This window comes from Myripristis murdjan, chromosome 14 (genome assembly GCF_902150065.1).
Source record: "Myripristis murdjan chromosome 14, fMyrMur1.1, whole genome shotgun sequence".
Classification (NCBI taxonomy): Eukaryota; Metazoa; Chordata; class Actinopteri; order Holocentriformes; family Holocentridae; genus Myripristis; species Myripristis murdjan.
The window spans coordinates 8,431,017-8,457,731 of NC_043993.1; the positions used below are offsets into that span (position 1 = coordinate 8,431,017).

Below are 26,715 nucleotides of genomic sequence, written 5' to 3' on the forward strand. Positions count from 1 at the left end.
GAAGTTGTGTAGTTTCAAATTGAGTCTTCAAATTTTGTTTTTCTCAAAACAAGTGAAAACAAAATGCCAGTGGGATGAGATAAACTCACATATTCCCATTGCTAATCAACTTGTTTCCAGAACTTTGAATCAAATATCAGTTCAATACTAGTGGACTGCTCAGCCTCATTCAACATAAACATTCCTGAAACAAATGAAACTGCACTAAAATCAAGTGAGATTATCTCATTTCACTGTCAGATCTTTTCACTTCTAAGAAAAACAAGATGAAGATGGATATTTTTGCAGTGTAAGGTCATATTGTGAAAAGTTTGCACTCGTCAGGTTCATGTTGTACTTGGCTGCCTCTTGTGTGCTGTCCTCCATGAAATGCTTTCAGAGTTCATTTGAGTTTATGTTAAATTAAAAATACCTTAAGGTTGATGACATTGATTGCCTTGCATATTATGTGTAACATGGCCAGAAAGATACTATTTTCTGCCACAGAATCCTATAATGATCACACTCTCTCTTGATAGTCCCCTGTAAATATTCAACAGAATGTCAATTTATATATAAGTTACATGTCAACAAGAGGTCAGGAAAATGTCAGCAGAATAAAAACAGCCATAGATTTTATTTCAACAACATATTGTCATAGCTGTATGTGTTTGTTGAATTTTATGTAGTGTATGGCTTATTGATATGATGCTGGACTCTTGTTGATATTTGACTTATATATCAATTGACACTGTGTTGAACATCTACAGGGGACTATCCAAAGAAAGTGTTACTATATCTGCTGGGTGTGAGAGGTTGCATCATATTCCACCGTCTGTTCCCCCCTATAGGCAGATTGGAGACAACCTGATCGTACCCGGTGGGGTGAAAACCATTGAAGCCAATGGTAAAATGGTGATCCCCGGTGGGATTGACATCCATACCCACTTCCAGATGCCCTACCGTGGAACCACCACCGTGGACGACTTCACCCAGGGCTCAAAGGCTGCTCTCGCTGGGGGGACAACCATGATCGGTATGTGGTGGAGGAAACTGTAATCCACTCTGTAAAGTTGGGTCCAGAGAAAGTATGTTGCAGATGGGGGCTAAAGCTAAAAAAAGATGAAGGGAGGAAGGGTAGAGATAGAGACAGGAAAAGAGGAAGGGATGGGCGGCAGTTCTGGCTTCAGCGGGCCTGTTATGGGCAGCGATCCAAAAGAGGACCATACAAAAGACTGAGTAGAGGGTGGTAGGAAGTGTGTGTGTGTGTGTGTGTGACAGAGAGGAGAGGGGGGGTTGAGGGAAACACTGCTCCCATGGAAATAGAGCTCCAGTGTTTGCGCTTGTGCTTGTCTGTGTACAGTATGTGTGTGTGTTTATGTGCTTCATGTAGCTCAGGGACCGGGCTCGAACACAGCCAACAGCTGGTAGATACCACGGTCTCATTAATACCATCAACTCCTATTGAGCTGGCTGCTACTCTACTGTTTGTCTGCCAGTCTGGCTCTGTGTTGAAACAGACACATTCACTAACAGGCGTGCTACTGTAGTGGAGTCTATTCACAGGCTCCATTCAAAGAGGGATTATATTCCAGTGTGTGTACGTGCATGACAAAGAGAGAGAAAGTGTGTACTATGTGTTTGTATATTTAGTCTGGGTACATATCCATGATCAAATGTGTGCATCTATGTATGTAGATGCATGCATTTGAGTATGTCTGTATGTCTGTGTTTGTACATACATGCGTGTCAACACCACAGTTCATGCCGTGTTAGTGGGTGCAGGTGAACAAAGCATTGGTTCAGACTGTCAGCGTAGTAAACAACAGATCTATTCTGCGACTGTCATTTCCAGCTCTATCCTATTAACATGCAAAGAACAGGCTAAGCAGATTGGGTCGTCTTTAAAAAGATAAAGAAGCCAGTCAGGTGGCAAGCCAGCAGGCAGCCTCATTTTACTACAGCTGAGTGAGACGGGCTGGGATAGTTTGTGCAGGGTGAAAACGTTGGACTCGTTTCAGTGAAAGCAGACATGCAAAAGTCTGTACATCCACACCCATTCATGTTTCAGCAAGAGCTGTTTCTACTCAAATACATAAATTATTTATGCGGACACACACATGCCAGACCCAACCGTGTTTTTATGTGGAATAGCTGTCGCCGCTTCTGCCAACTAATGGTGTTCAGAATAACAAAAATCTTACCACACACATACTTTGCCTCCCGCATCTGAGCTATCTGCATCGAAAGTAGCTCAGATTCTAAATGTAATTGTTGTGGAAAGTAGGATTGTTTTTTAATTTTGGCTAAATTCAATCACCAATGTGATTTAGAGCCTCTGGTTCCATCTTCTTGCCAGAAGAATGGGAAATACATTAGCGTACAAAATGATTCTTTCATACTATGTCCAAAGCTGATGCTGACTGCTTTGCTTAATTGATATCTTTGAATTTAGCCTGAATATCTCTACTTGTTGATGTGGTATGGAACAAGATTTAAGCCACCATGAAAAAAAATCTGAATATGACAAGCATTAGCTGGCTCAGCGTTACAGCAGTTGACATTGATTTTAATATCTTGGGCCATGTTTCCAATTCTAGTGTGATGGCAGATATACATTGAAAAACAGATGAAGTCGATAACACATTGTCAAACCGGAAACTGAATTAATTTTTGCCAAAGGAAAAAATAAATAAATAAAAATTAAGGAACCAAATGTCCCCTGGAAGCCCCAACCACTTTGGTGGTCTATGAAGACGTTGCATAAAGGCAGTTGTCAGATACTTTGATCTAAAACACCACTGAGTTCCAACGTACACATTTTTAGTGTGGGTGGCCCCAGTGCGACTTCCACCGCCTACTTTTTACACAACAGCTCCGTTACATAAGATCTCTGAAGACCTTAGCCTACAACTTCCTTGATTATGGGGGGAAAAAAAAGTGAGAGTTTGAAAATGCGTGCTGTTGACATGGCCTCCAAATCCTTCAATGACACTATCACCCAGACAGAGACCCTGTGAATGCAATGTGACATCTGACATGGTTTGTGCCTGCTGGCTGGGCACTGCAGACAAGCAGACAGACAGCTGATTACATAAGATAAACAACACAGGGGAAAAAGGAGAAGCACCAGCAGACAAATCTTGACATGTCCCTTTTTACCTTCTCTCTGAATGTCACTTCCTCTCACCTCGCTGTCACTCTTCAATCTGTCTGCTCCTTTTATTTCACCTGCTCTCCCTCTCCTTCCTTCCCTCTCTCCCTCTCCTGCCCTCCCCACCCCTCTCCTCTCTCTTGCTTCCCACTCCTCCAGTGGACCATGTGATCCCAGAGCCAGGTAGCAGCCTGATTGAGGCGTACGACCAGTGGAGGCAGTGGGCCGACGAGAAGGCCTGCTGCGACTACTCCCTCCATGTGGACGTCACCCACTGGAACGACAGCGTAAAGCAGGAGGTGAACACCCTCATCAAGGACAAAGGTAGGTAGTGGTAGCATAACATAACACGTACCTGCTGCTAGGAAAGCTACACTGAAAAGAACATTTTCCAAGCCAAACTTGAAGAAGTTGATGCACGGCAAGTCGGTCCCCAAAGAGAAATATGATTTCATGAACTGAGGTTACTAAGAGAAAATAGTTTGCAGGGATTTGAAGGAGGTTGAGTCAAGACATGAGAGGAAGCAATATAAATAAATAAACAAATAAATGCCTATATAAGTGAATGAATGCTGAAAAACTGCTTGTTTTATGGTCAAACTGTTGGTGTTTGCAGTAGTTAACAACTCCTCAAAATGACAAAAAGCAATAAACTCGGTGGTTTTTCAACTAAACTCAATTTAGTTTAACGACCGCCAAGCTTCTGCAGAGTGCAACCGTTTGAATGACCACATCCTAACTTGTTAAAGTTCACTCTCTCAGCCAGCTTCGGGCTCTCTAGGGCTCTTTGCGGTGCGCGGAGTATAAATCGTCTCTGACACAATCTCTAAGTATCTGTTCCTGCAGATGTAACCTGCATTTCTCTTTTACAGGTGTCAACTCGTTCCAGGTCTACATGGCTTACAAGGACTACTACCAGATGAGCAACAGCGAGGTACAGTGTCTGACATGTGCAGTTTGGCGGCGCATTTCGTTTAAACAGCTTTACACACCCATGTGCACGTGGCTCTGAGAATCAAACAGTGAACTGTAGACGTGTTATTACCATGGTTGCAGTCACTGCACATTAAAATTTTATTTAACAATTCTTTGCCGGGACAATCACGGTCAAAATAATAATAATGATGATAATAACAACAACAACAACAACAACAATAATAATGATAATAATAATAATGATAATAATAATGATTGTGGGCTTAATGTGAAACTGGATGACCATAAAGCATTATATTCTCCATAGCTTGGAGTGAGTTAATGATCTTTTTTTTTTTTTTTTTAGAGAGGCTTCAATTAGATGTTTTTCCTCTTGAAATATCATATTTTAATGTAACTTACAATAGCACAATAGAGCATATTATGATGTGTAATGGGAATGTGGGTAAACTTCGAAATTTTTTAAAAGACGACTACATTCTTGAAAACAGCTAAGGCTTGAATGAAAGAGCAGCAGATCCGGGCATTAAAACATAACATACGTCAAAACGCTACATTAACAAAAGGGGAGTTTTGATTCTTCTCTTCCGCCTGTAACCTGTAACTCTGTCACATGAAGGGAGCGCATGATGCAACCGACATGGTGCCGTTTGAAAATCTGATGTCATGCAGCTCCTTCAGGCGCTGCGGTGGAGCGAGAGTATAACAGCAGCTCATCCCACATGAGTTTAACCAGTTCTCGAGACCACACACGCTAATTGCAGAGTATCGTGGCAGACGTTCATGTAAATTGCGGGCTTCTTTTAAATCGTGGCTCGACGGTGACCTCTAGGATGAAAAGGAGCGTTCGTTTCCTGTGTAAACAAGAAGCCTAGAGTGGAAAAATGGCGTCACTGTCATTTCACTGTGTGTGTGTGTGTGTGCGTCTCATTCAGCTCTATGAGATCTTCACCTTCCTGGCGGAGAACGGAGGCATCGCTCAGGTCCATGCTGAGAACGGAGAGATCATTGCTGAGGTAAAAAAAAGACAAATAAACTGACAGATACCCCTTTTCCTCCCTCCATTACTTCTTGTTTACTGCCCTTTCTATAATTATTCATCTCCTATCTCGCTCTCTGACCTGCGTGTTTTAATGTAATTTATTTCACTACACTTCAGCTTTGAAGTCAAGCTTTATTGCAGTCCATCTCCGCCGCCCAGTCATCCATCCTCCTCTTCCCCACAGACTAAACACACTGTCATTGACGAGCAGGAGAACGGGTTTCCAGTAGGACAGTAATGTGTGGGTGTAGTTCATACATAGGTCTGTGCCCAATCTGTGGGCAAATGAAAGTGAATGGACAGTAATAGTTGGTGGATGGAGAGGGTTAGTATTAGTCAGAGGTCCAGACCATGACTGGATTCTGCGTGTGTGTGTGTGTGTGTGTGTGTATGTGTGTGTGTGTGTGTGTGTGTGTGTCTGCGTGTGTGTTGGGCCTTATTCCTCAGAAATCCCAGCTGTTCTGCGGTATCTAATCTCAAATTAGGATTCTGAGGCTGCCTGATTCTCATCATCTTTTAAAGCTAAATTATCTGAACCGCCGGATTTTATCATGACCTGAATTTACGACGAAGTTAGATTGTCTCGTTCAGGTCTTGTTTATACGTTTGCAAGATGAATGTGATGAAGAGTACATGGAACTGACCTGCTTGCATCCATCACCTCTGTTCATTTTCTGCAAGACTAAACCGCAGATAAAATTTGCAGACGGTGCATGTGATCTGTGTGGAGACCCTCAACAGCGCACAAGCCTGTGTGTGTGTGTGTGTGTGTGTGTGTGGCCTGACACAGATGTGCTGCAACCTCTGCTCCCATCCCTACACACTCTTCACACAGACAGAGAAGAGAAACAGAGTATAATTCTGGACTTGGACCAAACCTTTGCATCAGCGCAAGAATATTCAAACCACTGAGCACCAAACTCAACTTTCCACAGTCATTTCGACACACGTTTGCGCTCAATGTCAGCGTGGCTAAATGTCTCTGAGGTGTGTGTGTCTGTCTGTGTCGGTGCATATATACATGTAGCCATGCATCTGTGCGCTAAGTCAGGTGGTTTCAAACTGTTTCCTGTTCTGAACCCGCTAGTGGACTTTCATTACGCTGTGTTTGAAGTGGTTTTGCCCTCAAGAACCTTGATATAAAAACATGGTGTGGTTTGTGTTAAGTCCTGGAATTATTCAGCTGTCATACTCGAACATTATCAAATAGATTCAGAGTGGTGCGATTCAAACATAATGTTGAAATTATCACTCGCACATTTTTTTGTATTGTAAGAATGTCTTTCAAATTAAATTACGTGACATCTAGTCCTCATTTTGATGAAGACCCCCTGGAAGCCCCTCAGGGCCACTCGGAAAACTACCGATCTAAGCAAAGTGTGTGTGTATCCAACAGGAGCAGGCCCGCATGCTGCAGATGGGTATCACTGGACCAGAGGGACATGTACTGAGCCGGCCAGAGGAGGTGAGACACCCACGCACATGTATCTGTATGTATATGTACTGTATATACAAGTCACACACACACACATACAAACACATATCTATGATGAAATTCCTGGACTGATCGTCACACACACATTGTTCTCGTTACACACATCTGGTTTCAGACCCATTAAAGACCCGGGGTGAAAATTCCCTCGTTCCTCCAATTGTTGCTGCTAATTTTAATTCAACAAACAGCGAAATGAAAGCCATACTTCATCTTCAGCCACTGGTCTGCCGTCAGTCTCACAGGCGTTTTCCACTCTTTGGTACAGTGGGCTGAATTAGTTTGCATCCCAGTTTCATGGTGTCATGCAGCTAAGTGGAGTGCTAAGTATCAAGAGTGTGGCAGGATAATTTAATTGAGTGAGGGCCAAGGCGGAGGAGTGTTTTTATCAGTGTCTGGTGTCTAGGTTGGTTTTAATTTATTGGTTATTGGACCCAGGTTGGGTTTGTATACCAGAGCACAATAAGGCCCTAATGTGTGTGCGTCACTTCGCAAAATGCAAACGCATGTTGGAGAGAGTCATCACAGCTGTAGGCACCCTCCACTTTCTATGGACAACTTCATCACAGTTACATTTTTTTTTTTTTTAAATTCAAGTTAATCTGTTTGCTCTCCAGTTCAACAACAAAAGCTGACTTTCACAAACAAGGAAACTTAGAAATTGACATTTTATCCGATTACAATGCCTGGCAGTCTCTAATGGTTATGCATGTTTCCAAAAAAGTGTTTAAAGATGCATCTGCATATTATGGACTGTATTCTGCACATTTTGTACTCTCCTAATTGGGGTAAAAGCGAATGTGTGGCCTCAAATGATTTAGTTTGTTTGCTTATCCCGTTTAATTTGAAGTAACCCACCCCAGTGTAATTCAATAAGTGCCTGACCTAACCAAAGTTTTGTCTGTGATGTGAAAATGGTGCCTCATGTCATTTTGGTTAAAAATGAATTATTCATATCCCAAAGCACGTCACCCACTGTGGGTAAGATATTTTGAAGAAGTTTAAAAAAAAAGAAAAATGGTAACGTAAAAAGCATGTCCAAGTTAACCACCCTGTCCCGTTTCCTCCCTAGCTGGAGGCCGAGGCCGTGTTTCGTGCCATCACCATCGCCAGCCAGACCAACTGTCCGCTCTACGTGACCCGAGTCATGAGCAAGAGCGCTGCCGACATCATCTCACAGGCCAGGAAGAAAGGTAAACAGCAGCATCAAGACCTCGGCAATATAGGGGATTATATTCGCCATGAGAAAAGTTTGTATTGGAAACAAACTCTCCACTGACTCCAACTGAACCATGAGCGTCACCAGCAACAGCAGATATTATAAAGAATCTGGAGAGTGCAAGGAAAGGAGAGCAGTGTAAGCTCTTGGAGCAGTGTGATACTTGAGATGAGAGGATTGCAGTTTCACTTTTGGGAGTGGAGCGTTAGTTTAGTTTTCTGTGATGTAGCTGGTAGTGTAACACAAAGTGTATGGTTGATGGATCTTAACCCTTTATAGGGCAAGTGACTATTTTTGGTAATTTCAAAAATTTTACATATCAGGCCCATCCCCTGTCTCAGTTAGTTCAGTAATCATTTGGTCTTCACCCAGCCAATCAGCAAAGATCGCTCTACATCCCAGGTCACATGATTGTGGCATTTGACCAATCTCATTGGCTTTGATGTTCTATAGGAAAATAAAAATTTAAATTTTTTTTTATAAAAGTAATAACCTCATGTCATGTTCACTAATAACAGTCTAGGGTTGTTTTTTTTTGTTAATTTCAAAGTATTTCAATGAGTGCCCTATAAAGGGTTAAAGCGACATCACATCCACAGTTGTTCTACAGAAATGCCCCCAAACTTACATAATAATAATCACACCTTATCATGGTACCTTATCTATTATATGTGTTTCTTATTTAGGCTCTTATGTGTTACTTATGGTAATAAAGTCAGTAGATGATAAGGAAAACATATTAAAGAGACAAGGCATTTAAAAAATACTAACTCCTAAATCATTTAAAACCCAGCAGCATATGGGCATACAATCTATGACATCCTCAATTTGGCAGCCTTTTATTTTTGTATTTTTAATTTTTATCCTGTTACCTTTTTGCTTTCCTGCAGATTTTTTTAAAAAAACATTTCCCTTCGACTTCAGCTCACTGGTTGCCGTGTCTCTGTCTCATTCCTTTCATGTTAGGAATGCACATACACGCTGAACTTCTGCCCTCATAAGATGATATCACTGTCTGTCCCCACACGGCTGATGTAAACAGACCGTGGCTCTGCTAGATATACTGACAAACGAAGTTATTTTAAGAGCAATCTCTAAGGGTTTCGTGCAGGTCTTTACAGTTATCATATAATCCCTGCTGTTGCTCACTGTCCCAGGAAAGAGCAAAGAGGAAATGAGTGACTCTGTGTTACCCCCCTTTTTCCACCGACAAAGAATCAGTTCCATTCTGGTTTGCGCACCCAATTTTGCACTGTTCCTTGCAAGCAAATATAGATTGGTTCCTGAACAGAAAAGCTGGGTTTCAGCTGGAACCAGAAAATATTAGTTCTCAAGTGGGAACTTAGTGGGCGTGTATTATTCTACAAGGAAAGGTGGAGGCGACTACCAAGAAAATGTTGTGGTCTGGTTAAAAATAACGGTTAAAAATGTTTTGGCCAACACTAAAAAGAGATTCCCCCACGCCTGTGTACACATCTGCAAATAAAACCATATCATAAAACATAAAAAGAGCAAAAAAAAAGAAAAAAAAAAGTAGAGTTTATAACACTCAATCTGAATCCTGTCAGGCTCAGAATATGTGGGCGCAGGCTCTGTGCTGCAGGTGACAGCAGGCAGGCTGGGTCACCATGACATCGTGGTCATGCGCTGCCAGAGTATTTACTTCTGCTGTGCACGCCCACCATCCATGATACACTGGTTCCGCTCCAAAAACCGGTCGAAATGTGGTCCAGTTCCTTAGTTTGTACCTTGACTCCAAGAATCTTGAGCCAAACCAGTTTGAGAACCACAACGTTTTTTGGTGGAAAAAGTGGAAAATGTATGTGTGATAGACAGATATAGTTTTTAAGAATGGCCGGGAAAATGGGAGGAAGGGCAAAAAGAAGTGTGTTTAGATGTTAGATGTCACTCAGGAGCTGTATGATGTTTGACCACGCAGAGAGCTGGTCTCAGCATGCCTTGTTTTTCTGTGTGTGTGTGTGTGTGTGTGTGTGTGTGTGCACGCCCTTAAAGAGCTTATATGGGTACACCAATGCGAGTTTGGCCCGTAGCCTGTTGCCTCTGCTTAAATTACTGCTTTGCTCTACTCCTGAGCTCCGATATCCAGGAAAGATATGATACTGAGATGTGATAGCAGCACAGACTAAGTGTACAGTAACTGATAGGAATCAGACTGGTCTGTCCCACATTGAGACACAATGGGTGACAAAGTGAAATTCCTCCTGGAAAAGGGTTTTGTTTGGCTTTTCAGACATTACCCATGGCCACTGCCCTGCAGACACTGTGTCAGATAAATGCCTGACCCTTCAAGGGAAATTAACCTCTTTGCATGTATGATTTGATGTATGTTGATGATTTTGATTTTTCTGAAAATGATTTAAATGAGCATCAATTTAGCAGACAGTTAACCATATATTTACTATTATTTGGTTCCCAGGGAATGTTGTGTTTGGGGAGCCAATCACGGCCAGCCTTGGGACTGACGGGACGCACTATTGGAGCAAGAACTGGGCCAAGGCGGCTTCTTTTGTAACATCACCGCCTCTCAGTCCTGATCCCACCACCCCAGACTATCTGAACACACTGCTGGCCAGGTACTCACCACACTGCCCCCTTCTGGTTAGACTGCTGCTCATGGCGTATTAGAGGCATTTGATATCATGTTCCATATCATTGCAGCATAGCCTAAAGCTTCTATATACACACTTACTCACAAAATACCCATCCACAGCACATATGGACAGTGAACTAAATCTAAATATCCATCAGGTAGTTTTCTTTGTCTATCATCCTATTAGGCAGTATACGCTGTATAGAGAGAAACTGGCAGCAAGTGATAGCACTAATGCTTCCACTCATTTCAAATCTGTGACACTCAATGAAAAATCAGTTTAAATATACTTCTATCTGTGTGGCTCCAAAATCAGTATAGGATCATGGTATATATTATTTGAACTCCTGTTGTTAAATCACATCACATACACCACATTGCATTCTTTTTGAATTGCATGTTTCCAGTGTTCTGCTTGGTCATGTTCTCTTGTCCGTGTTCAGTGACACAGCAACAATACTGTCCATGAGATGGCATTATTCTTTGCAGTGTCGTTTTGGATATGAGTAGGACAGTGTCTGCTGTGCGGCAATGCATCCGTGTGACACCCATAATTACAATAAATAAATTAATCAAGAGTATTACCTTTTTTATGCAGTAGTTACTAGTGTATGTATACATACTCAAGAGCTTTTCTGCAAATATTATGTACACAGAAACAAGAGAGATTGATAACCAGCTCCATGGTGGCCACAAGAGCCGATGAAACCGAAGCTCTGTGTGATCCAGCACTACTGAAGATATATGCAGTACCGTTCAAATGCCAGTTTTGGCTCTCCATCCTTACAATAAATCTGCAGTTGTTGCACAAGTGGCTGACTTAGTCCGCTGAGTTAGAGCAGTCGATGAAAACAGCAAACATCGATACCAGTTTGTGCAGCAAGAGGAGATCCTGGCGCAAGGCACAGACATAATTCACCTACTGTTGTCCCAGTTCTGTCAGTTGTGTTTCTCCTGCCACGGTGAAATAGCATTTTCTTCCAGGTTTGACTCCAGGGGAGCAAAGATTAAAGCTTTGATATAGACATTCTTTCTCGTTTCAAAGGAGCACTATGAATAACTTCTTGGATTGCCTTGAATTGTGTGTGACAATTGTTTTATGGCAACAGAATTGTTTATCACTACATTAGACATATGCTATAGTGGGTCTCAGTATAGCTCTGCATGGACTCGCACACTGCAAAAACGCAAAATCTTACCAAGATTATTTGTCTTATTTCAAGTCAAAATGTCTTATTTCTAGTCAAAATATCTCATTACACTTAAAATAAGACATGATCACCTCAGAAGTAAATTGTTTTTAGACAATTGTCTCTTGTTTCAAGTGAAAATTCACTTGAAACAAGTGAAAATTTGCTTGCTTCATTGGCAAAATTTGCCAGTGGAAAAAGTGAAAATTCACTCATAAGTGAAATTTAGCTAGAAACAAGAAACAAATTTTGCCAATGAAACAAGCAAATTTTCACTTGTTTCAAGCAAATTTTCACTTGAAACAAGAAACAAATTTTGCCAATGAAACAAGCAAATTTTCACTTGTTTCAAGCAAATTTTCACTTGAAACAAGAGACAACTGTCTAAAAACAAGTTACTTCTGAGGTGATCATGTCTTATTTTAAGTGTAATGACATATTTTGACTAGTAATAAGACATTTTTGACTTGAGATAAGACAAATAATCTTGGTAAGATTTTGAGTTTTTGAAGTGCAACATGTCATGGAAGGGCCTCGTGACATGCACTGTGCATGGGAAGCAAGAGAAATGCATTTGCCCACCACAGAGATTACCCAAAGACTCAAAGGACAAGCAGTAGTTGATAATTTAGATAGCCTGGTAGAAAGTGAGGATGTAGAGAAGTTGTGCAGAACTAAGCCTAACCGTAACTTTAGTCTAAACAAAAATGAGCTGTTAGCTAATTCTTTTCAAACATGAGAAAATAGCACGTCTGGTTCATGCTGTTGTCACATAATCCTGGAAGAAATTAATCTTCACACAATTCCTGTCCAGACCATGTAATCTGTGTTTCAGAGCTCATTTCACAGTTAATGGGAATGTTCTCCCTCTCTCTCTCTCTCTCTCTCTCTCTCTCTCTCTCTCAGTGGAGACCTGAATGTGACTGGCAGCGCTCACTGTACCTTCAGCGTGGCCCAGAAGGCCATAGGCAAGGATGATTTCACCCAGATTCCTGAGGGTGTTAATGGGGTGGAGGAGCGGATGGCCCTAATCTGGGATAAGGCTGTGGTGAGGACTGGCTACATTTTTTTCCCCTTTTTCTTTCGCCAAAAAGAAGAATTATTGCTGATGGAAAATCCATACATGTATGAGGCATTGCATTCCAGTTCAGTGTCCCAATAAAATACTTCTGACATGACATGAAAATAATCATTATTGGATATCACTGAGATAACTAGCTATTTTTAGACTTTACCCTACATAGCACTGATGTTTTTAATTCTCTATTTTTGAAACGTGATGTCAGAAATGATTGTTAACAGGCCACACCTGAAGTATGCCACAACAACCATGTCTTCTACCTGCCTAGACCTCCAGTAACCCGTTTGTCTTAGCTAATACGTGAACTTTTACTGTAGTCGATGCTATTTTCAGACTTTTACCGTCATCTTGATTGACAGCGCTTGCTTCTCCCCAAAAGGAAATCAAACTTTATAAGCCTTCTCCTTGTTTAGTTTTGTTACATCTGAAGTCTCTGTCTGTCTGAATTTTCTTCTCAAAGTCTGGTTTCACTCTTCAGCAGCCAAATCTAAATCTGTATCATCTCTGCGGTTTCTGTTTCTTTAAGGAGGCTCTTGTTCTCTGTCTCTATCCTTTTATCTTTCCTTCTTTCCTCTCTCCCCTATGCCGATCTTTCCCAGCCTTCTCTCTCTCTCTCTCTCTCTCTCCCTCCCTCACATTCTGCCTCTCCTACTCTGTTCCTGCCTGTCTCCATCTTTCTTTCACTCTGTCTCCCTCTTAGTCTCGCTCTATTCCTTCCTGTCTATCTCCACATCTAACCTTCGTTTCACCCTCAGATACAGCACATTTCTATCCTTTTTTCCCTTCTTTCTTTTCATTTTTTTTTACTATCACTGTGTAACAGCAAGGGGTTTGTAGCTTTAGACAGCTGTACAGTTGTCAGCAACCTGACAATGCGGCAGTGCTACGCTGCCTCTGAAATGTAAATGTTCTGGAAAAAGCAGAACTGAATAATTTTCCTTTGGGGAGTAAGGCAAAATCATAGCTCACACCAAAATTCAACTGAATATGTCCGTGCATATCTGTGCATTCTGCAGTAAAGTTCGCTGCAACTCCTATTTAAATGTCATTACTAGATACCACACTTTCTGGATAGAGAAAAAAGGCATGAAATCCATGTTAATGTGCTCAAAATGCCTTGAAGATCTGCTCTAACCACCACTGGAGGTGGTCTGGAGATGCATTCGCCCACAACTATGAAAGTGATGAGTCTCCGGTTCAAACACAGCAAACGAGTGAATGGAAATAAACTTGAGTGCACGGATCCAGCGAGACACCACGCTTAAACTGAGCAACTGGCAGGCAGCTTGGATATTAACATTCATTCATTCATTTTCCAAGCTGGTTATCTGTAAGGGGCGCGGGGATGACTGGAGCCTATCCCGGTGGAAACACCCTGGACAGATCGCCGGCAGACAGACAAGCAAGCATATTCACACCTAGGGGCAATTTAGCATCTCCAGTTCACTTATTTTGCTTGATCTGTGGGAGGAAACCAGAGCTCCCGGCAGAAAGCCAAGCAGGCACGGGGAGAAGATGCAAACTCCACACAGAAAGGACCACAGCTGGCCAGGAATCAAACCCAGGTCCTTCTTGTTATGAGGCAACAGTGCTAACCACTGCACCACCTGGCTATTGTCGCACAGGTTACTCATGGATGGAATACAAACAAGATGGATTGTTCCCTGTTTGTTTAAAACATGTAAATGTTACAAGTGGAAGTGATGAATGCAGCAATCTGTGTTTTGGGGAGAGAAATCCAGGTTGGGCATATGGCCATGTAAATATAACTACTTTGTGAACATTAGGGTGTATTTATGATTGCAGCTCTGTCCCTTACTCAGAACTGCAAAGTCAACACAGGAAAAATGACATAATAATACAGATTTCCAGATGAATTTTCAAGCTTCAGCTTATCAAAATGTGGGACATCTCCATCTTGTGTGGGTGATGTCTGGACTCCTGTACAAATCAGGATGCTCCGTCCCCATATCTGTGATGGAATTCTTGTGTAGTACCGTTGAAAGCTGAGAGCCCTTGCTCTTTGATTCTGAGACGCTTTTTACACCTGGTTTTGTGCATTTCAGGTGATCGGATCATGCTTGGACAGGGCTAAATACAAGTGGAAGTGACCACAAAAACACATTGTGATCACTCAAACCACTTGCCGAGCTCTGGGACGCATTTGGCCACATCTCATTTGTAGTGTAAACGCTAATGCATCCTGACACGTCCCCAACAAGGACGTAGTGAACAAAGTGATGTAGGCACTAACAGAATGCCAACACAAGCAGCCAGGTAAGACACTTTGGAGATGCATGACAAAGGCAGGTGTGAATGCCAATGTGTCTTGGCCGTCCACTTGAGGTCAGATCACCCGAAATGCATGTTAAAACAAAAGTGAAAACAGGGTCTGGGAGACACCACAGCCTGTTGACTTTCATAGGTCAGATGAAACATTTTCTGCCACTAAACTCCATTGGAGCTGCTTTTTACGTATGTTTGGTAATTATCTGCTGGCATAAGAAAAATATACCACCAGAAAAATGAACCCGGGAATGCAAGGATGGTGCAACACCAGTAGCTGTTTGTTTAAATGCTCTAGGGTGAATGTTTTCTTCAATGTGCACACAATGTGTATTTTTTTTCAGCTGAATTGGATGTAATGAATGTTCAAGATGTGCGTTTAAGCCAGGTGTAATGTGACATTTTTAGAAATCTCCCAAAACTTAGCTTTTCCCATATGTTTGCTGATCTTTCTTGCTTGTTTCCCTGCCCAGACTTCAGGGAAGATGGATGAGAACATGTTTGTGGCCGTCACCAGCACCAACGCAGCTAAGATCCTGAACCTGTACCCACGTAAGGGTCGGATCGCTGTGGGCTCTGATGCCGACTTGGTCATCTGGGACTCTGACTCTGTTCACACCATCACTGCCAAGACACACAACTCGGTAAGTTTACATGCGTCAAACTTCAGGATCTAAAGCTGTTGGCTCATACTGACATGCCAGCTATATAACGGTGACATTATGGCTTTGAATCCAGCTCATGTGTTTTGACATGTTGTGTCTTTTCCTCACACGCTACTCTGCAAGCAGAAAATAGATGGTATCGCTTTTAATCCCTCTCTTCCTCACAAGAAATCAATTGATAGGCCTCTCGCTGCATAGAGACGACCTCAGATTCTCTCAGGGTCATGAGGTTTTTTTACTCTCATTTATGACAATAAGAATAACTTTAATCAGAAATTACATATTTTAGTTTCGTATCCCTTTAATAAAAGGTTCCACATTTAAAGCAGTGAGAAGTCAAGACTGGTATGGGTGACTGAATGTGGGGCCATACATGGATGATGAGGAGACTTCCTCTTGACTGGTGGTGGGGTGTTAAGTCTCAGGATGTTAACATTTAGATCCAGATTCCACCATGGTATGCCAAGTGGAATTATCACCCCATACATTTATTTGTGCAGATGAGATATGATTTGCTAAATAGGTTTTAAGCCTGAGCGGAAAAAAAAATAAAAAATAAAAAAAATAAAGAGAGGCAGAGAGAAAAAGAGAATGACATATAGAAAAAGAGAGAATGGTAGAAAAGCCATAATATGTTATAAGTGGTCTCATCATAAATGTAAGATCAGTGTAAGTTGTCATTGTGTGGTTTGTGTATGTGTGTGTCTCTGTGTCTGTATCTCTTTGTGTGGACATGTGTGTGTGTGCATATGTGAGTGAGAGGGAGAGAGAGAGAGAGAGAGAGAGAGAGAGAGAGAGAGAGAGCACATTGTTGAGCAGCTTCCAGCGAGCTCTCAGTTCCTCTGAACGGAAATGAAGTCCCAGTGGATGTTCACTGGTAATATGACCGCACTCACCCTGTACTTGCCCAACAAATCAGCTCTTAATGTAAAGTTGAGCCTCACTAAATCCAAAACCCTCAGAAATGGCAGAAGTATGGATTTGTCATAAATATGGATTATTAAAATATGTGGGATTATCCATCCAAAACCTATTCAATAAATGTCAGTGATGCATACATTTTCCAACAGGGCCTTTTACAGTCCACCAGCAGTTCATCAGCAGGGAGGCCATTATTTATAATTAATGTATCATGCATTTCATACAAAACATTACAAATCCTACTCACAGATCGGCCACCATGTTCTTGTAATTGTAACCAGGGTTTATGTCAATCAATGCATGGGATTATATTTGTTGTGGTAGCTGTATTGCACACTTGACTAGATATATGAATCCCCAAATGTGCAATGCACAGCTTTACAGAGCCTACTGCATACTAAGTTGCTGCCAAATTTGAACATGTTGTGCTGTTTGGCAGTCTTCCTACATAGGCCTGACAAATGTAGGCCTCTTATTACAGCTAATGCCAGACAGTAATTTTCACCACTGGTTGTCTGATTCATGCAAAGCAAAAAAAAAAAAAAAAAAAAAAAAAAAAAGTGATTAAATCAGTTTCTAAAAGAAGGATTTCACATGTTCCAGTGTGATTTGACATGCTTCAAGCTTCAAATGACAAGTGAAACTGCTTTAGAAACAAGTGAAATTGTGTTATGCGATTGCATAAGTTTTTTCCCTTTCGTTGAGGATCACAAGACTCAATGTAAAATTAGATTATTTGATTAGCTGGACTTTCTGTCTTTTATTTGCACTGGATGGCCAAGACTCCATTTGATGAAAACAGAAAGCTGGCACCCACAGCTGACTTTGTGAATGCTGGCATGCCCAGATAATCTTTCAGCAGTAAGGTTGTGACGGCTTCTTCAAAGTCGTAATCAGAAGTCCACTCCAGCTGACCTAAACATGAACATTTTAAGCTCCGTTTGTCACCAGCTGCTGCAGTGAAAGTGTTAGTACAGTAGCAATATTGGGAAACATGTCAGTCTGGCTATGGCATGGTTTTACACATTCAGAATGTGATGTTGTTGCAGAGGATTGGAGAGGAAATGCAACAAGTGCTCTCCTTTCTACTCCTCCTGCCTATACACTCATAATCCCCCGGCAAATGAGGAGAAAGCCTTCAAGACACAGACAGCAGAGGAGACCAAACAGGCCTCTCCAGCAGCAGGGGAAGTGTCAGCACAGGAAATTAAGGCTTTACCAGTCTAGTGTACTTCCTGTTTAGACCGAAATACATCAGTGAGGCGACGAAATTAAACCGCTGACGGAGGAGTATGGAAAGACTGACGGCAACTGAAAAGGAAAGAGTAAAACTGGGATGGCAGACAGAGAAGCCGGGGTAATAAGGGAATATAATAATCTACAACACAACATATGGCATATCATATCGTATGCCATTTTAAAGGAATACACCAATATTTTGGGAAGAATACTATTTTTCTGACTTCCCCAGACTGAGACAAGATGTTTGATACCATTTACACCTCAGTACATCCAGCAGTTCGGTTCATGTGGGTAGCATTTCATGTTAGTTTAGAATAAAGACTTAGTCTAAATCCATGGGATTAAGTGAAAGTGAAAAATGAAGTGAAAGTGAAAAATTAAACCTATCTCAAATACAAATGGTACATTGTGTAAATAATACAGCTTTTGAACTGCTGTAAGATTCATTTTTTTCACTTTGACAAAGCTAGGCTAATGACTCCCATAGACTTCAAGTCTTTATGCTAAGCTAACACAAAGTGCTAACCATTTGAACTAAACTACTGGGCATACAGAGATGAAAATAGTATTGAACATCTTTTCTCAGTCTGGGTAAGTTGGAAAAAGGATATTTTGCCCAAAATGTTGGAGTATTCCTTTAAACATGTTCATTATTTGTCAATTCAACCAACTTGCAACCGTATCTCGGACTTCAATTCATATATTTTACCGAGACATGTTAGAGGCACATGTTAGAGGCACTGCTCTGTCTCAAGAGGGAGGAAAGGAAAGAGAGGAAGAATTGCACTAATAATATGCCTTCTCCAAATGTGGAGTGGATCCACTGAGATCCTTACGTAATGATGTCACCCTCTCATTTCCTGCTGGTAGTCCGTCCAGATAAAACAACAGCAGAGCAGAGCAGAGGAGCAGAACATGGCGGCCCCCAGCCATAAATCTACCTTAATGGATACTGGGATGCCTGGCCAAACAGGAGCGGTCGGGCGTGTTTACCAACCCACTGCGCCGGGAGATGCCTTCCCATCTATAGCAAATATGACTGCAATATCACACTTTCACATAATGTTATCAGCGAGCCCACATCTGGTGCCGACAGCGTGTTGTAGCACATAAATACGTTGACACACACACATAATGTGCACATGAGGACAACATTCTCATGCATAGACACAAACAGGCATGCACACACACGCGCGCACACACATACTCATACACGCAGGGCTCGGTCATGACATCATGTTTGGCAGACAGTAAGCCCTTAGTTATGTCCTGTTCTGGCCTGGATTTGGACGGCAGCAGAAAACAGGGCCGTGTGCAGAGGAAAAGAGCAACAATGGAATGAGGGGAGGGGACCATCGCAGATCACGAACATGTCCAGAAAAGAAAGTTGGCAAAGGGGAAATTGGAAGGGGATGAATAGTGGATAAGGGTGAATAAACAAGAGAGAGAGAGAGAGAGAGATGGGAGGGATTACATAAATCAAGCAAGAATGGTAAAAGGGCATGGGGGGGTGTAGAGAGAGAAAGAAAGAGACACTATGGAGTCATCAGGGCCCAGCTGGATGATGGCAGCTGTTTGTCTTTGCTGGGCTGTACATGCCAAACGGACGAGCATAAGAGACAAGCTGATGAATGAGGAACAATGGGAGAAGGAGGGATTACGAGAAAAAGAGGAGGAAAAAAAAAGAGTTTGTTGTTCTTCTTCTTTCCCGCCACATGTTGCCAATTAACACCGAGCCATTGAGTCATCTCTGCAGAGAGGGCCCTCCATCTAACTCCCTCTGCCCCTTTCACTCCTTTCCCCCTCCTTTCCTCCATATTTCCCTCTGTCATCCACTTCTTCCCTCCTTCTAGGGCTCTTTCTGGCTCATTCCCTCCCGTTGCCTCCCTCTACCTCTCCATCTCCCCTGGTCTCGGCCATTATTCTTCCCTCCATCTGTGCATTCATTCACCCTTCATTTCATCCCTCTCACGTCCCAGCCTACTAACCCTCTCTCCTCCCCTCCACATCCGTGCACTCCCTCATGCACCTTCTGCTTTCCCACTTTCCCTGACTCCGCCCACACCTGTCCTTTCCCTCTAACCTCGCTCCTTCCCACCACTCTGTCCTGCCGTCTCTTCATCCATTCTCCATCCCTCTATCTCTCATTCTGTCTCTATATCGCTTCTCTACCTCTCTGTCACCCTTGTCCCTCCCTCCTTCCTTCCATCTCTTTCTCTGTCATTGTTCTCTTCACTTCCATCCCATTTTTTCAAAAGAAATGGTACGGCACACTATGTGGTTTTGAGTCTATACTCTGTAGTAATGCTGAGAATAAGCTTGACAATACAATTTAGAGGCGATATTGAGAGAGAGTATTCATTTTAACCGCCTGAACGTGGAAATTTTCATCATAAGACATCCGGACATTTCCTATTAAATGTAATATTTCACTCAGTGTAATGATGCAACCAGTACATAACAGAATATATATGTGCTATTAAAACGATATGGAAAAAAGTTGTTTTTTAAACTTTGCAGCTACCTATAGATTACAGTAACATTTGGTTGCTGTCTGTTGGCTATGAATGAATAGACTTGGCCGTTGTCAAGGTTAAACCGGTAAGCTTTCCCTTCAGTGTAGCCTCAACAAACTCTCTGTATCTTTCTTTACTGTGTGAGCAAATTGATCAGCTCTGCTTCACAGCCATCTAAAAGCAATTCATCCCCATTAAATTTACTGTAGTGGAATTTACAGGCGCTTTATGTGAAGTTAAGGAGTCACTTCAGTGTCGGCCCAGTTACGTTACCACACTCGACCGTGTGAAATGTAACGACGTCTGCTCCGCAATCCTGGTGAAGTATGCACACTGCAAAACAAAGACAGCAGTGTAGACACAATAAAAGGCCATTAGAGACAGATGGACAGAGAGGGAGTAGGAAGGAGTAGAAAGAGATGGAGAGGTAAAAAGAACAGGAAGAATGAGAGCTGTGTATATTAAGGAGAGGCTAAACACCTAATTTCGAGAAAGAAAAAGTGGAGGGGGGGAAGAAATAATAACCATGAGGGAGAGAGAAAGTAGTCCTGCAGCTGCTCATCATTTGTAATGTGAATTTCATTGTTCCCTGTCTTGTGAATTTCAAGCACTGCCTCAGCCAGCGGAACTACAATATAAGTCATGTCACACATTTGGCTGCAAAAGTCAGGCTTGTTTGACATTACATGGTTGAGTTAAATTAGTGTGTAATATCATTTTCTTCAGAACTCCTGTGTGCGCGCGTGTGTGTATGTGTGTGTGGGCATGTGGGTTTGTGTATATGTGGGCATTTTGCTTCTAACTTGAATACAATATAATCACTTTGGCTGCTGCAACAACTTATTTTCCCTTATGATGATCAATAGTGTTTATCTTACTATATTTGTGTTTTAGGCTGCTGAGTACAACGTGTTTGAGGGCATGGAGCTTCGCGGCGCCCCTCTTGTGGTGATCTGCCAGGGGAAGATTGTTCTGGAAGACGGGACCATGCACGCCACATCTGGCGTGGGTCGCTTCATCCCCTGTTCCCCCTTCCCTGACTTTGCCTACAAGCGTGTTAAGGCCAGGAAGCAGGTAAGACTTGCCACAGGTTCTTTTTACGTGCTTGTGTTACCCTCTACTTCATATGAAAGGTTAATACTGCATGTTATTTTTGGGAAACAAAATCAATACAAATTTTTGTACAAATTTAAAAACAAGGATGAATATGTCACTGGTTTTAGGAAATCTCACTGGTTTTGTATGTGAGTGACTCCTGATGGATAATAATCTCAGTATTAGCCATCATGTTGTTGAAGCAGGCATCACATCTTTCAAATAGTGGATGTCTTAGTGGATATCTTTATCTCTTCCTGTTTTGACTGAATGAAGCAACTTTTTAAATCAAACATCCATTGAAAACTTTGAAACATGAGGCTCTTTTTCAAAACCGAAGACATTTTCGGTCAGTGCAGATGTCCCTTCTTCTTGGATCGGTGCTGCACCGTTCCGGGAAAATTCTTCCTGGTGGTGGAGCACCAGTCCGAAAGCAGGCCAGCATGCATTAAAAGCTGGGACTGCCTCTATGGCTACATCTGTAGATTGTGTTGAAAAGTAAGAAAATATGCAGAGCTAATGTCTTCCAGGAAAGCTCTTTCAAGTACGTGTGCTCTCATTTTTTCCCACTTTTGTTCAGTTTGATCTTTTAAAATTTATGGCAGTGTGCCTCCCTCTTGTATCCCAAAACCAACTACCCTATTTTTTTTTTCTTTTGTTTTAAATTGCGTATATTCTGATTCATGGAGCCACATGCTAAGCCCCTTGGAGTTTTTTGGTCTTACTTGCACAATTTCTTTTCTTTTTAAATTTCCCATTGCTTGTTACATCCAATTATATTGCATTATATCATATGTATGCATGCATACATACATATTTTCTTAATTATTATTTTTTAAGAGACTTTTTGAGATTGAGTATTGAGTTTTTGAGTTTTTTGACTAATTTGTTCACCTAAATGACCTCTTTCACCCCTGGGCTGTGGTTAAACACTATTTTGATGTTTGCTTCAGCGGAAGCAAAAACTTTGCTGGCTGTAATGTCAAATCACATTGAACTGTGAGGGCAGAAGGAGGCCAGCTTGTTTCTCTGAATGCCTGGTTGTTTTCCCATCTGTCTGTCTGCCTGCCTGTTGGGTTGTCTGTGCTCAGGAGGCACAACAGTAATGTTGTCCTCTGATTTGGAACAGTCGTGGTAAAAATAGCCCAAGGAAATAGACAGATAAGAATAATCAGAAACTGCAAGTATGTCCTTTTAACTGGCGCTGTGGGTGAGCTAATTTATCCTTTAGACGAAAGGATGGAGGGAGAGAGAGAGAGAGAGAGAGAGAGAGAGAGAGAGAGAGAGAGGAATTAGATGAGGAGGATTTTTGGGAAGAGAACAGAGGGATGATGAAGTATAAGGAGGGTGAAGCAGCAGGAGGCTGGAGGGGAGGCTCTAGATGAAAGATAAGAGGCAGAGATAGACTGATTATTCTATTTAAATTTTGTATCATTAGTCTCTCAAGCCAAATGAGTCTTGCAAGTTGAAGCTCAGGCTATTGTACCATGTTTTCAGACACTCAAAGTTTAACCAACAACCAATCCAAGGAAAAAGTAGTGCAAATTGATCTCAGGAAACTGAACCAGCACCATCAACACACAGAGATTGTATGTGCTCAAATTACTGTTGTTCCCCATGATCAAAGATTGAGGAAGGGACCATGGATTGGGGTCTCTCCGTCCAACAGTCCATCTGTCACATGCAATTTCTGAGGCTCTGCTGGCCTGTTTTGAATGAATTTTGTGGGAATGATGGAGTTTGATACTGGGGTCTGGAAATTCTGAATATAAACTTGATTGGCCCACCACAACACCACCACCACCACCAGGCCAGCAGGGAAGCTTCATGCTCAGTATCTCCAATAAGGACTGGTGGCAGACACAAAGACCCCAACACATCACAAAATGCCAATCTTGCAAAACAACCACTTGGTTGGGCATGCTCTTAAAAATGGTTGAATTGAGGTGTAGATTAGAGATGGTTTAGTGCGGTTGACGTTAGGGTCAGAATGAGGGGGGCATTTCATGAAGCGCACATTCCTCTGAGGTTTTTTCGGTCTGCTGCTGGGCCCTTTCCAACGTCTTGGACAGTTCTCGGTTGAAGTTGATGAACCTTTGAAGAACGATCCAGCTCCGCCAACCGGCCAATGTCTCAGACCCCAAGCATCACATATAGAAAAAAGAAAAAACACATTGCACCCCAAGTGACTTGCACCATACTGTTGATTTATTTTAAAGTGCTTCAGATAGCAGTGCTCACCAAATAGCATATGCCATGCAAAGATGGCAAAGATAGAAGAGAAGCGATACATGGGGGTAGTTTTGATGATGGCAGGGAAAGAATGAAAACACAAGTGGACTGTAGAAAGTGTAAAGTGAAAGTGTAAAGGGAGAAATTGTGTAATTAATGGAGGGGAGGGAAAGGATGGAGCTGGTAAAGTTGGATATGGGTAAGAGACCAGTCTGACATCAGTCTCCAAGGTTCAGCCACAGGGCTTTTGGCTGCAGTGTACATTGTGGTGTTAAAACGTCCATGCTGTGAGGGTGGCCATGGCCTCACTGTCATGGTTTTAGAGGGTATACAATGAGTCTGTGATTTTGCATGACTCACGTGTATCCAGCGAGACCTACCACAGTCATGGAAAGGGCTGTCATAAGATTTAACTTGGTGTGGGAAGAGTTAACATTTAAATGGCTCCCAAATGCAATTTACTGGAGTCTCGCAAGACTAATCTGATTCTGAACGCTATTGGGGAATGTTACTTTTAAAACAGAGTGGAGCACAGCAGCAGGGTGGCCGAGAAGTTCAAGAGACTTGACACAAATGTCACAGGCTAAGCCTCTCCAACAGCCAATGGGTCAATCTAAAGCCAGCCAGTAAATATTTTAAAGGTAGGCTATGCAAAATTGCCAAGGGTTGACGAAACAGACTCAACTGACAAACAAACTGCAATAAGCATGTAATTTATCAGTAAGCAGTCTGGTGATGAGAACCATGTAGACTCAGCTATCATGTTACATGCCTATTCCTGCTTCATGAGAGCGAGCTCAAAGTTCAGTTCACACCGATTAAAATGAACTAGTTGACATACGTAGTTCACAATTTTTGAAGTTCACAGTTTGAAAAATCAACTTTGTTATTTTATTTTATTTTTTTATGAACTAACCTAGGCTGGTCTTTATCTATTTTCTATTTTCCTACCATCCATTCCAATCATTGCCACTGCTGACTTCCCACACTACAGTGAATGAAACGCTGTATGTTACTATAGAATCCAAGACAGAGTTCATAATTAAAAGCAAAGGAAAACCAATGTGATTAACTCTGTAACTCTGGATCATTAACTCTTGCAAGAGCGTCGTTAATGCTTGCAAGATTTAACACGCTTGCGTTCACAGTCATTAGCTGCAAAAATAGCCGTTCACTTCAGCAGTCATCAGATGAGCACGTTTCTTTTAATGTGTTTGTGCACATCACTGCCTATACCATGTTTCTTGTCAGTTGAGTCTAAACAGTCCTCATTTAAATCGCCCTTCATAGTGCTCCTTTAAATGTAATGGAAGGAATGCACAAGATCTAAGTTTGTCACTTAAAGAAATGTCTTCACACTTCAAATTTGCATCAGAAGACACACAGGGAAAGCAATGCCTGACTGCATGAATCGCAAAAAACAATTATTAAAATGCACTTGAAATCTCTGTACTCCATTACCAAAAAAAAAAGTATTTTTTCCCCTAGCAGTTTGACCTTTTCAACTAGGAATGGGATCAGTTAACTTTGAAGTCAATCAATTCCAGAGGTGTTTTTTTTTTTTTTAGATTTATACAATGCAAATTTTTACAGGAAAAGTCCCTTCCAAATTATTAAGAGGTATTTGACAGTTACTGCACCATCATTAGCTAATTAAGTGCAATTTCTGTTAACATATTGTAGTGCAAATGAATTGACCTCATTTTGCCATTTGACTCATAACAGCCTGAATTGAAAGCAGGTCCTGCTCTCTTTTTTCTGATAGTCTTCTTTCATACAGGCCCAGAAATCTAATTGTACAACAGCTCCCTAGTGCACAGCTGGCTGAACAATGAGAAAAGGGAGTTGTTTGTCAGAACAGGCCATAGTAACAGTGTGCTGTTTATCTTGGGAGCAGACACTGTTATGCTTTCTTCATTCACAGATGTCTCTTTTAACTCTTAGCTTAGCTTCCAAGATTCCACTGAGTCACACCACTAAACAGATAGAGGATGGCCCATGGACAAGGAACATAAAGTTTTCAACCCGCAGTGTGTGTCAGTATGTGTGTTTATGGATGCACACAAATGTGCCAGTTCTTCTCTAGTCTGCAGTGCAAAGTCTGCAAAGTGTGCGTTTGTGTGTGGTTGTGTGTGGTTGTGTGTGTGTGTGTGTGTGTGTGTGTGTGCCTGCGTGAATAAATCTGGAACTAGTTCTCTACAGGAAAAGGCTGTCTAAAATATGCATATTTCATTCAGACACAAACAGTTACACAAACAACCATATGAAAGTAATGCTAAACAGGTGTGGACTTGGAAGAAGCTTGGTTACATTAAAAACAATTTATCTTTTGTGATACTAAACACTATAATGTGTTTTTTTCTCTCTTTGTTCTCACCCCGCTGGCTTTCTACTTCTTTTTCTTCTCTGTCTCTTTATTCTTCTTCTTATTATGCACCCCTTTCCTCTTGTTTTACCTCTTTCTATGCTTTTATACTTCTCTCTTTCTGCCTCTGTGCCCCCTGCAGCTGGCGGTTCTGAGGGCAGTACCCAGGGGCATGTATGACGGCCCGGTGTCTGAATTCTCCCCCATGTCCCGCGGTGGCACGCCCTCAGCCTCGGCACGCACCTCTCCAACCAAACAGCCCGTCAGAAACCTGCACCAGTCTGGATTTAGTCTAGCAGGTAACCCTGCACCACGCGGTGAGCTGAGCTGCTTTAATACCCCACCCTTACTTCCTTATATCATCCTGTCTTTTTTGAAATGGTCCAACCATGCATGTGCATCAGTCCATCCAACCATCCCACCCCTACGCTACCTTAAAAAAGCACTATTATATGGCACATACTTGGGACTCAGCAACTATTTCAAACTGCACTAGGCAAACATTTTTATGGGAAACACTGTTTGTTTTTTCAGTGTGACCAAGAAGTAGGGCTGCATTGGAAGAAAGCATCGTAATCTGTCCCTAATGAGACGCCGTAGTCCATATTTGGCTAAATTAGATTCTTTGGTCAGATATGGACACTTGTATAAATTTATATCTACAGGAATTGATGAATCAAAATTTAAGC

General features: G+C 41.9%; 1 protein-coding gene across 3 annotated transcripts in view; it reads left to right on the forward strand.

The window, feature by feature from the left end:
• Window positions 1-26,715, forward strand: part of dpysl3 (dihydropyrimidinase like 3) — a 52,722-nt gene that overhangs the window by 22,340 nt on the left and 3,667 nt on the right. For 2 of the 3 annotated variants that reach the window (XM_030068099.1, XM_030068101.1), the window contains exons 3-13: window positions 831-1,015; window positions 3,293-3,457; window positions 4,006-4,067; window positions 5,005-5,085; window positions 6,508-6,576; window positions 7,676-7,796; window positions 10,260-10,416; window positions 12,530-12,671; window positions 15,464-15,634; window positions 21,229-21,408; window positions 26,169-26,343. In XM_030068099.1, coding sequence (XP_029923959.1) covers window positions 831-1,015; window positions 3,293-3,457; window positions 4,006-4,067; window positions 5,005-5,085; window positions 6,508-6,576; window positions 7,676-7,796; window positions 10,260-10,416; window positions 12,530-12,671; window positions 15,464-15,634; window positions 21,229-21,408; window positions 26,169-26,343 — 1,508 coding nt within the window. The remainder of the gene's footprint in view (window positions 1-830; window positions 1,016-3,292; window positions 3,458-4,005; window positions 4,068-5,004; window positions 5,086-6,507; window positions 6,577-7,675; window positions 7,797-10,259; window positions 10,417-12,529; window positions 12,672-15,463; window positions 15,635-21,228; window positions 21,409-26,168; window positions 26,344-26,715) is intronic. The other variant, XM_030068100.1, reaches the window with a different exon arrangement.